The 18,140-nt window shown below is 39.8% G+C and overlaps 1 protein-coding gene across 1 annotated transcript in view; it reads right to left on the minus strand.

Annotated features, from left to right (window-relative positions):
* Positions 1–1,463: 1,463 nt before the first annotated feature.
* Positions 1,464–18,140, minus strand: part of lpar1 (lysophosphatidic acid receptor 1) — a 42,493-nt gene continuing 25,816 nt past the window's right edge. The window contains exon 3 of the mRNA XM_079256061.1: positions 1,464–6,657. Within this exon, the coding sequence (XP_079112187.1) occupies positions 6,329–6,657 (329 nt within the window). The 3' untranslated portion in view covers positions 1,464–6,328. The remainder of the gene's footprint in view (positions 6,658–18,140) is intronic.

Raw genomic sequence — 18,140 nt, forward strand, 5'->3', positions numbered from 1 at the left:
TTAATAGTGTGGTTTGGAAAGTAGAAAAAACAGAGCCAAACATAACCTAACCAGTGCAGCTTCTACATACGTACCTTTCAACCACCAAGCGTCTTGTTCTTCTTAGGGTTGAGCCGGCTACACACATGGATGGCGTATTGCTGCCAAACCACCAACTTGCATGACTATCAGCTGGATAAGCTATGAAATCTCAGCCTCAGAGTATCAGGCCTCTAGTCCTTCGGTTTGTCTGATGCCAGAAGGTGGGGAGGAGCTTGAGTGCAGCAATTAAAAAGGGGACTGTAATAACACAACCCTAACTGTAGAAATTACATTTCTGGACGTCGTATCTCCTTTTCTAATCAGAAAGACCATAATACTAACATAGTCAACTTTATGGTTTGTGCTAACATCGCATTCTTTTTCTTCCCTTTGCTTCTTCTTCTTCTTCTTTCCTGTATAAAAGATTAAGCATAATAGTTCACCGCCACCTCTCGTGGTCAAATACATGTTCCTGCAATCCTTGGCTTTAGAGTCGATATATATATATATATATATATATATATATATATATGTATATGTATATATTCTGTCATAACTGTCTTCCAAAGAGTTTAGCTAACTGAAGTATAGAAGACAGTGTCTAAAGCTCTCTTTGTTTTGTACATGAGAGCCTGCACATGTTGTCACAAGGTCATGTGATACTTGATAAAAAGTGATAAATGCATAAAATAATCACTTTGTTTGATGTTAGCTGATTTGTGAATGTTATAAGCCAGAATCTTGCCCCCCAATATGAAGACACAAACAAAGACATCCTCTATATTTCTAGAAGTTTATTTATCATAATGGAATTATTTGGTTCAAGTTTGCAGAATGTAACCTGACAATTACTCAAAAACTCTATGCCTATGTACCTCTTTCTCTTAGTGCAAATTCACCATTTAGTGTTAAAAAAAATCTTTTTGGAAAAATTAAGATTTGTCTGATTTGCTGATAAACAATTTTTCACGTTTTCCCTAAATGTGGGTGGTAATCTAATGCTCTCTGACAAAACATGTGATTTAATACAAGTCACTTTGCAGATTAGTAAAATAAGTTTTGAACTGATTTATTCAGATTTTTCTTAGTTCTTTGATTGCACAGTGATGCAAAACAGAGACACACAAACTGGGAAAAAACATGTTCCTTTTCCATAAAAAAACTCATGGTAATATTAGGACTTCTAGTCAAAGCTGTCCAAAATGTGTGAACAAGCTCAAGGTCCATATATTATTGTTTTTCTGTCTATGACCCTGCATGATCCCTCTACCGGCTTTCCTGATTTCATGGAAACAGAAACACCAGTGGATAACACAGAGGAGCACCATAGCAAGACAAAACAGTGTTGATCTTTTCCAGCTCATTTCAGATTAAAAAAAACACCCCCACAAACACACACATGAATTTAGACTTTTTTTTATGCTTTTATTCATGTTGGGATATCAACACTAGGACTCTGGCTGGACATTCATTGGTACTGGCCTGTAATGTTTAGAAAGTATGGAAATCACACCAATTTTTTTTGTGTCATAATTACTTTTTAAAAACTACAAGCTTCAAATGCTTGTCCCTTTTTGCTACAACTACGGTATGTTCTTTTTGAAAAGAAAAAAAATCAAAACTTAAAACAGTCAAATGCACCATCAGTTGAAGGCCACAGTAAACACTGATGCACCACTGAGACAAAATACATAACAGCCCGGGTACAATTATCAGGATGTGCTAATCTGGACAGATATTGTAGTAAAACCAGTTTCTGGAGAGATAATGCAAGTCTTCAGTGGGAAACAGGACACTTCTGGAACTTTATATAAAATAAGTTGAAATAGTCGTCTAGTCATTCTAACACTGACGTTAGCGGTTATACTGCAAGGCAATTGTAATGTGACAGTATTAGCAACACACAAGCTCAAAAAGTAACTGAACACCACCTGTTGTTTTTGCTTATCTGCGGTGGTTTCATATAATTTCTTCCCTTGCTGTTTTATGATACCACAGCTGGGTATCGTATCGTTATGTGTGAACACTGCTGGATGTGTTTGGAGGCGAAACACGCTGGGACATTCAATGAGTGATGACTGTCTTTAATATAGTGTTCAGTTACTCTTTAAATAGGAGAAAAGGAAGGCACTGCACTCACAGGTGTCTACTTTGGGGAAACAAACTGGTAAATAAATGTTATAGTGTCAATAGTTGGAGGCACAATGCAGAGGACATAAAAATGATAAACATGATCCTACAGTACATTTGGATATGACAGTTATATTCACAGACCACATATTTTTTTCCCTTTGGTGATTAACTTTGAATAATATATTTTATATAATATATACATATACATACTGTACACATATACTTGGTATGCAAAGAGTGAAACACACAGACATAACAATCAAAAGTTTAGTTGGTAAGCTACAATAACCTGAATCAATACTTTGTCAGAAGAAATGGTTACAGTGAATGTCAAACATGGCAGGGTCTAAGGCAGTATATTGACAAGGTTTGGTCTTTGGAATAATAAGCTGAGTATAGTGCAAATGTAGAAAATGATCATTTAATGGACAGTTACCCTCAAATTTTTAAAATTCTTTGCTTTTTTTCTTTTCTTACAGTTTTAAGGCACAGGTAGAGATAAGAAGAAAGTACCATAACAGCTAGGAATATAAAGGTAAGTAATCCCCTCCTTACTGTTATCAGTGCAGTGCTTCATGTGCAGCGAAAAGCAAAGGAGAGGGAAGCAGAGAGAGAGAAAGTGACTAAAGTTGAAAATATTCATTTGAATAAAACAACATATTGCCTTATTAGTTGGGTAGCATTTTTGGCAACTTCAACCAGCCCTGACAACCACCTTTATATCATTAGTCAAGCTTTTTCTTCCTGGAAAACTGTTTCCTGATTTTTGGTAGTGATTCATTGCTGTCAGCTGTAAAGCTTTACCTTTGTCTTTTCACTGAAAAATGTTTTGATTTACCCTGTAGATCGTAGGCATGACTGAAGTAAGAGAATTCAATAGGTTTTTTTTAATCAGTTGCATGAGATTTTAATGGGTTAGAATCACAGCAAAGCATTCAGGAGGCAACTGTTTTAGTTGTGCAGCACAGCTCATAAATACACAGACTCAATGATTTAGTCACAAAGACGTGAATGAAGATAGATTCTTGGACTGCTTATTGGCTGTTGCCAAGGTTAAATGTTTCACCAATATCTAGCCATGAGACACTTTCCCAACAGGGTTATGCAGGCTTATGTCGGTGTTTTAGAAAATAACTGCAATGAGTTAATCAGAGAAAATAATTTATTTCTCAAATTACTTGCTTTGTTTGCTGTTACAATTGCAGGTTTTTTTTCTTTCTTTGTAGATTTAGTTCCTGGTTACCCGTAATTCAACCACAACCATTCACTGTGTCAATTCTATGCACCCAAATTTCATCCTATTTTATGTTAACCTCTTTCTGCCTAATTCATATTCGACATGTCTTCTAATTGCCATGCACACAACTGAGAGAAATAAATTGATAAACATGAAAGGGTATTTTTTAGACGCCTGAGTAATTTTCAGATTGCATGCAGTGGTGTATGCACATTATTCTGACTCTGTATAACTATGTATTTCCCAGGAAAGTATTCCACTGCTCTGCCTAACTATCATACTGATCCTGTACATTAAGCTTAACACAGTGTTATTAATCATGTATGACACATATATCACGGTTCAGACTTTCAGGTGACACAGAAAAAAAGGAGAAAATGTTTGTCACATAATTCAAGAAGTGAAAATGCATAATTAGCACAACAGCATTTAACACTGCAATAGTTAACTTCTGGCTCACTTCTCAGTAAGCCCATTGACTATGAACAATAATGTGACTGTGTATTATAACTGTTGACTAAAGTTCTTATTGTTGTAATATGGCAAACAACATTATCATACTCTCAAGCATCTGATATTGATTCAAAGAGTATAATTTAGTTTGTATGGATACATCTCAGATCCTTAAAATCAACCAAAATACTGAGCTGTAATACTGAAGTTTTGTACAGTCAAGCACACATATATTGATATTATGCTGATAGCTTTTAATCTTAGTTTGTTTGAAGTATATAGTATCAGTAGACAGTAGCAGAGTGCTTCCAGTTTGAAAAAACAGGGAAAATGTTTAGCTAGCAGCTTGCTACACAAAACAAGACGTTTTTACTCTGAAACAACCTCAAAAACCTATACCAGTTGCAAACACAGTATTGAAGATTCTTATACTGGTTAACTTTGGTAAATAATGGTTGTACTCTTGAGCACAATATTTTTTCAAATGACGAAATCCCAGTTTGTGTTGGTAATCTACAGACACCAAATAATAACTGCTTTGCTAGCATAACATTGACATTCTGTTGAGAAATTATTGTGTAAATGTAAATAGTATGAGTCAAAAATTACATCTTGATTAAAATTCACAATATAGTATTTGTTCATAGCACTAGTTTATGAAGTTGGAGTTTTTTTTTACATCGTGAAAAGTCAAACTTATCATGTCCTCATTTTGAATAGTTGCTAGCTTAATTAGCTCGTAAGAATTACTTCCTGCTTCTTCAAAGTAAGAGTGCTGTCTACCTGCAGGTAAGCCAAAATAAACCATGATGCAAAATGCTGGAGAATCACTCTAACAGGCTTTTTCTTTTATATATATTGAGATTGATTTTACAAATACTCTTGACCAAATCTGACACCATCTGAAACCAGTAATAAACTGTGAACCATGTTGAAAGACACTTTTTGCAGCTCAACAGAGGAACAAAATGTATTTTTGTCTTTTGTAAATAAACTACATCTCTCAGAAATAGAATACTACATTTATTAACATATATTTTCACTACATGTTCATGTAGAGAAGACAGAATAGCACCGTCTTACTACTTAGTTTGAATTCTGTTTAGTTTTGCAAGAGTGGGGAATTTTGCACCACTTCTAGCAGAAAGTGGTTTATAAAAAGAGATGCTTTCATATTCACCACCTTTCCTGTCTCACGTTTATCATTGTTGATGACATGAAGCTGATTCGTTCAATGATCTCATGACAGTTAACACGTAAAAGGTTTGATCTTGTCTCTATATAACAATACAATGCATAATGAACACCCACACTTGTTGCTGAGTTCTTAGAGCAGGGATACCTAATCCTGGTCCTCGAGGGCCAGTGTCCTGCAGGTTTTCCAAGTCTCCCTGCTGGAATGATACCAGACTCACATTCAGACAAGTTACGCACATGTCTGCTAAACACACATTGATTTGAATAAGGTGTGTTGCAGTGGGGAGACTTGGAAGATGTACATAAAACCAGGACTGAGATTCCCTGCCTTAGTGGTATTCACTAACCTAAGATTTCTTGCGAACCACTGACCTGTCAAGTTAAATGAAAACAATAAACAACTGGGGACATTTTCAAATGAACCATATGAGAAGATGATACATCAAGCACGACTGATACATCATGTAAGCTCTTAAGCTAAAGTTACTACAGTAATTCAAAAATAGAAAGGAAAAAAGAAGAAAATGGCTCTAATTTTAAAACAACACATAATTTTGGGGGGAAAAACACAAAACATGTCAATGATAATATATGTAATGGCACTGGTGTGATAAATTAAAGTATTTCCATTTTGAATGTTGTCCTTTTGAGAATATGGTCCAAAATCTGATATGAAAAATTGAAGAGTTAAGGCTTGTGAAATAATGAGTACAAATTGGAAAATTCGGTTCTGATATTTTACACATTTTAAGTCAATTTTCCCAAATAGAAATGAAAGCAATCATATGGTTCCAAAATTACACGAGTCATACCAGTTGTGAACTGGCATGTGTGATATATGCCAGGATGATGGGGAGAAAAGGGAGTGATAGTTTCAAATTTAAAGTAACCTAATAGGACAAAGAGGATGGATTATACTGGCAATATCTTCATTTCACAGATTAATTTTAAATAGTTCATATCATATTTGTCCGTAAAAACACATTTAACAAAAGTAGAAACCAGTTAACTAAACAAAAATACTAACAACCTATCAGAGTCCTCATAGATCCAACTCCTCCTCTTTTTCCCAGATAATAAAGTCTTTCAACTTCTCCATCGTAGTTGCCATCTTCTTCTTCATGGTGATCTCCATCCTGTTCATCATCACTTCCATTCACCTGCTTCAATCTCATAAATAATCTACAGTATGTAGTCTTTACCAAATTCCCAGTCCCTCTTGACCTTAACAAGCCTTTCTTTCCCTTCTTTCAGTCAGTAAGCCAAAAACTCCAGCTTTCTTATATTCTATACCACAGAGTGTTCATTGTGGTGATGATGATGATGGTGGTGCATGCCGCTGCCACCAAGCACTGTGTGATTGATGGAGGAAGCAGATCGGTCAGATCCTTCTGCCGCCGTTCCATTGACGTTCTCCTGCCGCTGGCAACACAAGATCTGCCTGAAGGTGGCACTCATCTCCTTGTCACGGTACGAGTAGATGATGGGATTCATGGCAGAATTGAACTCTGCGAGAAGCAGGAAGAACTTTTCATAGGTGAGGACATTGCAGCTGACACAGAAGACGTCAAGAAGCAGGATGACCAGACCTGGAGTCCAGCAAACAATGAAAGCACCTGATGGGACAAAAATGATATTGGATGTTAAATACTTATGTTGGTACTATATGAAGGATGAGACTGTAAAACAGGTAATGCTATGTCTGACACTGTCAGCGCCAATGATCATCATTTCTGTTTTACAAAAAAAACCCCAAAAAAACAGAAAAAAACACATTCAAACACATTTTTGCACTTGAATAAGCTGCACTTTACTCAGCATTGGTCAGGCTCACATTTTTAGTGTCCTTTTTAATGGGCCTAATGAAATACTTGGACTTTGTGTCAGTCCAGTGAGCTGGACTTCCTTTTCACTAAATCCTGCAGTTTCAATGAGCATGAAGTTCTTTTAAAAACTGGTGAGTTTTTTTTATCTGAATCACACTTGACTTATCATAATTCACTTCTTGAAAATATTTATTTTTACTATTAACCTGATTCTATGGCCCCATTCAAGCCCCTCAAGGGTCCCTTTACCATTTTAAGCTTCGTTATCTGGATGAGTCATATATTTGATGTTTTAAATGTGACGCAAGCCGCTGCATCAGCTTCCATCTCTTAGTGAACATTCTGTGTTTGACTCAAGCAGATATTAATAGTTTTTCTTCTCCTTTACAACTGAAAACCACAGGTGAACAAATTGATACAAGAAAAGGGTTTTAACATTTTGGTCCTGGAAATGAATCCCACAACACAATTTCCAAAGCACAGCTTAACAAGGTAAAGCCACATTACTTTTTAACTCATCTGCCATGCAACCCCATCACTCAACAACCACATCCTCACTGGTCTTCACAACAAAGAATCCATCTTACACTGGGACCTCATAAAAAAAAAAAACAAACAAAAAAAAAAAAAACCTTTTAAATGAGCAGAAGGTGGTTTAGTGCAGTGTTTCTAAAGAAATCTTGCATTGAGCATTACATTAGCAGTCATGTATAGAAACCTATTTTCCCATTAAAACTAAATATTATTACCATATAAGGACATATTTATTCATTTGATACAAAAATAATAATTGGTTCTATAAGTGTGGCAAAAACTAGAATTTTTTTTTTTTTTTTTTTTTGAATTTTTTTGTTCAAATTCTTTTCTTCAGAGAGTGATTTTTTTGAAGGCACTTAGCAAGCGACTTGCACCAAGCAGCTGATTTCCGCCCACATTGTGCTTTCCAATGTCACAGTCCTACATTCCTTTTATTTGTATGCACTTTTAGATTCCTAGATACAACAATATTGAATTCACAGTGTCTTGGCTATATTCCAGTGTCTATTGCATGTTTACATTTTATTTTCTTCTCATGCAGTGACAATTTCAAAGATCCCCTTTATTTTCCTGTTCTGGATTGTAGTAACAAGAATTTTTGTGGGATCCAGATCCATCTCTGATATCTTGTAAAACTGTTAAGAACTTTTCCCGTGGGTTTATTTATTTTTATATATATATATATATATATATATATATATATATATATATATATATATATATATACTGAAAATGGCCCCATCCCGCAACGATAAAGAATCGTTAAAAAAATTCTTAGATCCAGGTGGTTATATAGATTGCTCAAAAAATGTCATGAGTCTAAATGAGACAAAAGACCCATTCTGAGAAGAAATAACCACCTCAGTTTGGCATTTCCAGTCCAGTTTGTTTTTCCAGTGGAACTCCAAGGTACTTGTATTCCCCCACCAGCCTTGCTTTTCACAGTAAGGGGATACTTCTTACTCTTGTTTCACCTGAAATCCACAATCATCTTCTGTTCCGTAAGTATTGAAGATGAAGCAACAATTTCTGTATCATCCCACAAAACGATCAGTCAAATCCCTGAACTCAGCTTCTTGTCACTCATGTACGCCACAAGTCATCAGAGTATTTGTGCAGATGACTGGACTCAGAGTTGTGCTTTAGGACTGAGGTGTACAGAGTGAAGAGAAACGATGGGAGTGCAGCCCCTTGTGATGGTCCCTTCGACACACAACCTTTCAGTCTCCAAACTGTGGTCTGTTGTTAGGCAGTCATAAATCCAGGCGGTTATGGAGGCTTCCACCTATTTTTCCCTAGATTTTCTCACATAACAGTGTCAGCGAAATTGTTTAAAGAACATTTAAGAACAACTCTTTAGCTAGCTACATAAGATAAAGCAAAAGAATTTAAAGGCAGATTGAGGCTATTGATCATTTCTTCAATCAATGGCTCACCATGTCAATGTACCTACAGCTTGAACCCTAATTCTGGGTTTGAATTCATACTGTCTTATATTTACAAACCTATTTTTCCCTTTTAAGGCAAATTTATAGTAATAGAATACATAACTAAATTTCTCTGATACTACTAATACATGTCAATTGCAAGCACTATGAATTCAGTAAGCACATGCTATTTTGTCATAACTCGAAGGAAACCACAAGACATATGCCTCCAGAGATAATAAAAAACTTGATTAGAAATTGGGCAAGTGGAGCAGGGGCAGAGACGGAATTGACAGGCAGGCCTGTTATCTGTTAGTGTTTGCAGGCGGCAGCTGCAGCAAAGGCTTGACCTCACTTCCCAGCTATGCAAGCAGGCCCTCCAGAGCTGGAATTCATTTTTCAGATGGTTTTCAGCCTAGCAGAGAAACAATCCAAACTATTTGTATCACAGTGAAACATCTTAGGTCTGAACAGGACAAGACATTGCAAACATACACACTCGCAGACACGTTCAGGAAGTTTTCGCAACACCAGTACTTCAGTCCAGAGTTATAAATGAATACCAAACACATTCCTGTATCTTTAAAGAATAGCAGTTCATGCTATATTAGTGCTGATGAAAACATTATAATCAGCAAAATGATCATACCAGCAACTATAACTTATCTTACAGGGTTAAAACTATATTAAAATGATAACTCAAACAAGACAATGTTACGACCCCAGTGGTGTCTAGGGGAAAAAAGGGGGTTGCAACACAAAAGAGTGGCAACTAAAATTCCACCAATAAGATTTATTTACAAATAGGTGAATTTACCAAAACAATAAGGGATAACTCAAAACTTCCCAATACAAAAGAGATAACTTAATACAATAACACAAAACCCAAACAACTCTAATCACAGACAAAACACTACAAGGTCTGTAACTCTACAGCAAGTCAAAAAAAGTCTTAATAAAATAAAACCCAAACAACTCTGTAAACACAGACAAAACACAACAGGTTCTGTAACTCTACAGCAAGTCAAAAAAAGTCCCAGAAGGCAAAATCTCAGCAAAACCCACAAACAGTCCAAAAGTGGCAAACTGTGTTACACTCAAACACAGCTGCCCTGAATGATGCTGATGACGTCCCTTAAATAGGAGAGTGGCAGAGGAGGTAGCCAATGAGCCTTGGTCCTGAAAAGTCCTCCACCAATCCTAAAGCGCCAAGGGGTAGAGGCTGAGATGCAGAAGGCTGGCCAATCCTGGTCTTGTGCGGCTGTTGGGACATCTTCCTCCACATTCCAGCAGGCTTGGGCCGTAACAGACAACACTAAATTTTTCTTCTGCTTTCATGAAAAAGAGGGAACTTGTTAATTTCTTTTAGAAACTGCTTCAGTCTGTTTAGAACAATGGGCTAAATTTCAATTGTTATGAGACACATGCCTAGACTTTCACCTCAAAATGACAAAGGAAACTGCATTTGTGTGAAGTCATAACCTGAGAGGCTATACCTCACAGTCTTTCATTTCCTGCAAGAATTCCGGGGTATATGATGGCCGGCTCTGCTCGTTTTGTAATAAAATTGACTTTAAAATGTAACGTACCATAACCACAGTAAAGTGCTAGTGTCACAATAAGGTAAAAAAGTTTATTTTTTTGTTTATGGGAAAGAGAGATACTCTCTTTTTTGTCGTGTCACAGCCACATGGCAGGAAAAGGGGACTGGAGGAGTGGAAAGTCACTGGAGCAAAGTAAATAAACATGGGAAGAAGCAGGCCTGGAAAATTTGGAAATATAAGGAAATCTACTTCAACACTTCTCTTACTGAAAGAGTTAGATGTTGCACACGGCTCATAGCAACAGTACAGTGCATAGTACAAAGTTATTTGTTGTTTTAGAAGATAATGGAATGTCAGGCATGGTGTTTCCCAGTATCCCAGCTGTCATCAGATGAATGGACAGGGTTCACACGGGACAGGTCGTCAGTCCGTTACACGACCAACTAGAATTACAAGATTAAAAATCTTTCTTATTTTTCTAATGATGTATAAAATACCATATTATTTCAGTACGGACACAGTAAGTGTGCATATTAAACCATGCAATAGAACGTAAGACAACAACAGCAGCTTTTTTTTTTGCTGCTGACATTTGTACTTTCTCATTTTTGTGACTTATCTGCAAGTATATTTACTCTGAGTTGCGGAGTCGATGATACGTAACATGTTTTTTTTTTCTTTCTTGTTTGTTTGTCTTGAGTGTGTAGCTAGTGAATCCACATTTGCAACATCCACATAAATTATAAACAGGAAAGAAACAGTGAAAAGGAGGATTTGGCTGCTATGACAACATAACACACTCAGGGAGGCAAAGCATATCAGTTTATTAAACTACCCAGACTCGGGGTATCTTTACATCCTTCTGCTTGCTGGTTAGACAGGATGCTTAAAAAAAAAACCCAGAAAGGTCTATAGCTGTGCACTGTAACTTAAGAGGAAACAGCCTCACTCCAGAGGAAAAAGTAATGACAGTCCGTTAGACACAGATAAGCTTCTCATCCAACATTTGGTGCCTGAAAAACAACTTTAACTTTTTTTCTTATAAACCGTGTGTAGTAAATGAAATCTGCTACTTAAAACAAAAATTTACAGTAATATTTAGTCAGGAATCTTCTAATGAAATGGACTAAAGATTTTAACAAAAAACTGCTCCAGATTTTTTTTTTTTTTTTTTTTTTTAAATTTGATAATTTTCTTTTATGGAAAAGGGTTTCCATGAGAGAGCGAACAAAAAGCTATGGGAATGAAAATAAGAGAATAATGGGGAACAGATAATGGCAATAAACTGCACTTTCACAAGCCTACGCTCAAGCAACCTGCTTATAACAAACCTAGAACAACTGAATGACTCCAGATGTAAACACACAACACACTCACATGATAAAAAAGGAAACTGATGAACATGTTGCTAAATTCCAAATCTCTATTTCATCACTGCATCTTGCGTCATACTGAACTATGTAATCATTATTATAAGACGTGTTATATTTGCTAGAAAAGTCTTCTTTGTGTGCATGTGTGTGTCAGTAATTTTCCAAAGATGTGTAAGGATTTGTCTGTTTTGAACATTGTCTAAAATCTGAAGGAACAGCAGCTTGTCACATAGCTCCCAGGCTTATATATCCATAGATATAAATAAATAAATGACTAAATGACACGATAACATTGTTGAATTTCCTTTAAAATTCTCAAAGAAAAAAAAACATTTATGAAGGCAACAGTTGTGTTTTAAAGATTGTTTTTTTTAGAAATAAAAAGAAAAAAAACAAGTGCATGATTGTTCCAATTGGTGGACTTTTTGGTATTCTAACCTTTGAGACTGATATGATGTTAAGTATTTTCATTACAAACGTGCTGCAATATTTCCAGAACAGGCTGTAAATTCCTATTATCTGAATACCAATACAAATACTGATACAAATACAATACAGATTCCATATGCAATAAGCTTCTTTGTTTGTAAAGATTATCAAATTACAACATCAACATGTATAAGAATTTTTTTTCAATTGTATGAAAAGAAATAAAGTCAACATTTCCAAATGAACTAAACAAGAGCAAAGCATGCTGTTGACTGGCTCAGATTCACATTATTCGGCCAAAAGCCAAATGCAAGAAAAATATCAATCTCATCCTTTGAGTATCAAACAATAACATGATATTTGGATCAATCTCCCCAGCCCTGTTGTTGTCTGTGTAGAACATGTGTTGAACATTCTTGAATACATCACCAAGGAAATTTTCTGGGATTTCTTAGCCTAAAAGACAAATGAAGTTTCTTGATCTTAAGTAGATTTTAAGTTTTTGAGTTTCTTGAGTTTTCCTATGCCAACTTGGACATCATGATAACTTACATTGACCAATCATAGCTTGCTGTCATTCACTTGTGCATGACAGTACTCCACTAAGGAAACCATCACAGTATCCACTAGACATGGTCTACTCTGCAACCAATTGTTGAGTAATATTCGTAATATTGTAAAATCATTGCACTGAAACAGACATGTTCCACTGAAAATATATTTCCAATTATCTTATCATCAAAGGGAAGGAAAGAAGGCAAAATCTGTCAAGCAATGTCATGCTTTACATCTTGATGCAACCCAGATGCAGCTTTACTTCACTCCCAGTGTGATGCACATACTGCCAGCAGTCTTTCCTAATGTCCCCCAGCTGACTGATTTAACCAGCCGTAATATTAGTCGGTTAATATTGGGGATATATTGCGGTCACAGTTGAAGCCATTGCTGTGGACATGTGGTAGTGGATGACATGACACTTGGCTTTGATTGGCTGATCCATTTATGAATGTTTCTTTCTTATGAGAATTTACAGAGGGGTCATGACATCTTGCTAATTCTAGGGATAACACACGGACAAAAAAGTAGGTCACTGAAAAGTATAAAATCTATAAAGTGCTTTTTATTAAATGCTTTTAATGGGGTTCTCTTAGAAGAAATAGTAATCCACTGATTTGTTCTCAACCTGTTTTGTTAATTCCCAATAAATTTACAAGTTGCACAGGTTTCTTTCGGCATCTGCACATCAATGTATTGACTACAGCAATTAGCAGACTGCAAGAACCTATTTGGAAGGTTGGACACTGTCCTGCTGTTGGACAATTTTATTTTATCCAACACTTTGCTAAAGGGCGCTAATTGTTTTCATAAAAGTAATATTGTGCACTGCATCCAACCTCATTTCTCAAAGTTTTTGTTTAACAAGGTGACACAAGTGCTTATAGTTTAACATCTTAACTTTAAGAAGGATGCTGGTGTCAACACAGTGCAGCCATCTTAGCTAATAATAAGACAATAAAACACAATCCCCATGATAACCTGAAAAAAGAAGAAGCAGTTTTCTGTCTCATTCAACACATTAGAACAAAAACTTGTCAAAACAAAGACAGAAAATCCCATCTCTTGTCTTCGAGATTCCAAATGAAGCTGCTGAGTGTTGTGTTGTTATGGCCACTTGTGTTGCTAGCTGGTTGTCAGCTGTGTCATCAACCTTTACATGTGTGAGAGTGCTTTATTGATGGGTCGGGTGCAATGTGAGCTGGGCGGCAGCAAGGGGCGGGGACCCTGGCGGTCCGATCCCCAGCTGCAGAAGCTGGCTCTAGGGATGTGGAATGTCACCTCACTGGTGGGGAAGGAGCCTGAGCTTGTGCGCGAGGTTGAGCGGTTCCGGCTAGATATAGTTGGACTCACCTCGACGCATGGCTTGGGCTCTGGAACCAGTATCCTCGAAAGGGGCTGGACTTTCTTCCACTCTGGAGTTGCTCATGGTGAGAGGCGCCGAGCAGGTGTGGGCATTCTCATCAGCCCCCAGCTTGGTGCCTGCACGTTGGGGTTTACCCCGGTGGATGAAAGGGTAGTTTCCCTCCGCCTCCGGGTGGGGGGACGGGTCCTGACTGTTGTCTGTGCTTATGCGCCGAACAGCAGTTCAGAGTACCCACCCTTTCTGGAGTCCTTGGAGGGAGTGCTGGAGGCTGCTCCTTCTGGGGACTCCATTGTTCTGCTGGGGGACTTCAATGCTCACGTGGGCAATGACAGTGAGACCTGGAGGGGAGTGGTTGGGAGGCATGGTCCCCCCCCTCTGAACCCAAATGGTGTTTTGTTATTGGACTTCTGTGCTCGTCATGGATTGTCCATAACGAACACCATGTTCCAACATAAGAGTGTCCATATGTACACCTGGCATCAGGATTCCCTGTGCTGCAGTACGATGATTGATTTTGTAGTCGTATTGTCGGACCTGTGGCCACATGCCTTGGACACTCGGGTGAAGAGGGGGGCGGAGCTGTCAACTGATCACCACCTGGTGGTGAGTTGGCTCAGATGGTGGGGGAGGAAGCCGGTCAGATCTGGCAGGCCCAAACGTGTTGTGAGGGTCTGCTGGGAACGTCTGGCTGAGTCCCCTGTCAGAGCGAGCTTCAACTCCCACCTTCAGCAGAGCTTCGAACATGTCCCGGGTGAGGCGGGGGACATTGAGTCCGAATGGGCTGTGTTCCGTGCCTCTATTGCTAAGGCGGCCAGCCGGAGCTGTGGCTGTAAGGTCGTTGGTGCCTGTCGTGGCGGTAATCCCAGGACTCATTGGTGGACACGAGCAGTGAGGGATGCCGTCAAGCTGAAGAAGGAGTCCTATCGGACCTTCTTGGCCTGTGGGACTCTGGAGGCAGCTGATGGGTTCCGGCGGGCTAAGCAGCATGCGGCTTCGGCTGTTGCCGAGGCAAAAACTCGGGCATGGGAGGAGTTCGGCGAGGCCATGGAGAAAGACTTCCGGACGGCTTCGAGGAGATTCTGGTCCACCATCCGGCGGCTCAGGAGGGGGAAGCAGTGCTCCATCAATAGTGTACAGTGGAGGTGGGGAGCTGCTGACCTCAACTCGGGACGTTGTGGGTCGGTGGAGGGAATACTTCGAAGACCTCCTCAATCCTACCAACACGTCTTCCCATGAGGGAGCAGAGCTGGTGGACTCAGGGGTGGACTCTCCTATCTCTGGGGCTGAAGTCGCTGAGGTGGTCAAAAGGCTCCTTGGCGGCAAGGCCCCGTGGGTGGATGAGATCTGCTCGGAGTTCCTTAAGGCTCTGGATGCTGTGGGGCTGTCCTGGTTGACACGCCTCTGCAGCATTGCGTGGACATCGGGGGTAGTACTGGATTGGCAGACTAGGGTGGTGGTCCCCCTTTTTAAGAAGGGGGACCAGAGGGTGTGTTCCAATTACAGGGGAATCACACTCCTCAGCCTCCCTGGTAAGGTCTATTCAGGGGTCCTGGAGAGGAGGGTCCGCCGGATAGTCGAATCCTGGATTGAGGAGGAACAGTGTGGTTTTCGTCCTGGTCGGGGAACAGTGGACCAGCTCTATACCCTCTTTGGGGTCCTGGAGGGGGCATGGAAGTTTGCCCAACCAGTCTACATGTGCTTTGTGGACCTGGAGAAGGCGTTCGACCGTGTCCCCCGGGGGCTCCTGTGGGGGGTACTCCGGGAGTATGGGGTACCGGACCCCCTTGTACAAGCTGTCCGGTCCCTGTACGACAGGTGTCAGAGCTTGGTTCGCATTGCCGGTAGTAAGTCGGATTCGTTTCCGGTGGGGGTTGGACTCTGCCAAGGCTGCCCTTTATCACCGATTCTGTTCATAACTTATATGGACAGAATTTCTAGGCGCAGCTGAGGTGTTGAGTGGATCCGACTTGGTGGCCTCAGGATTGGGTCCCTGCTTTTTGCGGATGACGTGGTCCTGTTGGCTTCATCTGGTCGTGATCTCCAGCTCTCGCTTGAGCGATTCGCGGCCGAGTGTGAAGTGGCTGGGATGAGAATCAGCACCTCCAAATCTGAGACCATGGTCCTCAGCCGGAATAGGGTGGATTGCCCTATCCGGGTCGGGAGTGAGGTCCTGCCTCAAGTGGAGGAGTTTAAATATCTCGGGGTCTTGTTCACGAGTGAGGGAAGGATGGAGCGCGAGATCGACAGACGGATCGGTGCGGCGTCTGCAGTAATGCGGGCTCTGCGCCGGTCTGTCGTGGTGAAGAAGAAGCTGAGCCAGAAGGTGAGGCTCTCGATTTACCAGTCGATCTATGTTCCTACCCTCACCTATGGTCATGAGTTGTGGGTCGTGACCGAAAGAACGAGATCTCGTATACGGGCGGCTGTAATGGGTTTCCTCCGCAGGGTGGCCAGGCTCACCCTTAGAGATAGGGTGAGGAGCTCGGTCATCCGGGAGGGGCTCAGAGTAGAGCCGCTGGTCCTCCGCATCGAGAGGAACCAGTTGAGGTGGCTCGGGCATCTGGTCAGGATGCCTCCTGGACGCCTCCCTGGTGAGGTGTTCCAGGCATGTCCCTCTGGAAGGAGACCCTGGGGAAGACCCAGGACATGCTGGAGGGATTATATCTCTTGGCTGGCCTGGGAACGCCTCGGGATCCCCCCCGCAGAGTTGGCAAATGTGGCCGGGGAGAGGGAAGTCTGGGCTTCCCTGCTTAGGCTGCTGCCCCCGCGACCCGACCCCGGATAAGCGGCAGAAGATGGATGGATGGATGGACTTTTATTTTTCATTTTTTTGTCTGTTTTTGAATATTGTCACTGTCCTACTTTTGTCTTGTTGTATTTTTTCAGTACTTTATATTGTTTTGCAAATACTGTAACTTTAGCAGGTTAGACACGCCTTTCTTTTCTGTCTCTCTTTTTTTCTTTTCTGTCTCTCTTTTTCCTCCTTTCATTTCCTCTTTTTTTTCCCTCTTTCCCTGCCAGGTCCAGCTCGGCCATATCAAGACTGACGATGATTGCAAAATGATAAAAGGAAAAAAAATAAATAAATAAATAAAATAAAATAATTATCATAATAATAAAAATATTCAGATTATCAAGGGCAGCTATATACATGAGATGTCTCCCTTGACAGAGCAAATCTGTCTGGCAAAAATATGGCACGCAGATTGCTGTTCTGTATGCTGAGATGCTGGACAGGACAGGTTAAAGAGAAAAAAAAAAAAAAAAAAGGAAAGTGTTTGTTTCACACCTCTGAAAGTCTTTGCATTGTGTCGACATGTTCCACATGCGACACGCCTTCTTCTTTTAACAGCCTCGCATTTTGTTTTCTTGGGTTTTTAGGCATTACAGTAATTTCTCGTGTGTCATCATGCCAGCTAAGGTTTCCGCTAATGTGAATTATCTCCAGCCTTTAAATGTGAATAAACACAGACTATTAGATTACTACTCTCATTCTTCTGTCTCCCTCATTCTTCCCATCAAGCTTTCTGTTTTTACTTTTCCATTTTCTACCTGCTTGTTTTCCGACCCTTTTCACAAATTTTTTACTTCCTTTCAATTTCTTAAGTTTGCTATCTTTCTTTCTGTGTGTTTTGGACTCAGTCTCTTTGTTCCTCTACAAATCATCTGCCATTGTCTTTCTTTCTGTGGCCCGTTTTTGTTCCTTTCCTCTTTCCTTCTTTTTCAGTTGCATTCTTCGCCCATATCTTTTACTCTATCCGTTTACCTCTTTATCTATTTTTTTCTAACCAATCCACCATTATCCGTGGTTGTGACCACAATTCCACTAGAAGTTTCTGAGATGGCTTAGTGGTTTCCCATTTGTCCGCAGAAGGATATCATTTTCCTCTCCTCTCTTTCCCACATCGCTGTTTCCACACACACAATATGCAGACTAGATAAAAGTTCACATTCAGTAGCTGAGTGTTTACAGTTATTGATAAAGAAGCTTGGGGTGTACTGGAGTCTGGTAGTGGTGTCACCATGATCTAATGGTCAGAGA

Source organism: Telmatherina bonti (genome assembly GCF_933228915.1).
Source record: "Telmatherina bonti genome assembly, chromosome: 17".
Lineage (NCBI taxonomy): Eukaryota > Metazoa > Chordata > Actinopteri > Atheriniformes > Telmatherinidae > Telmatherina > Telmatherina bonti.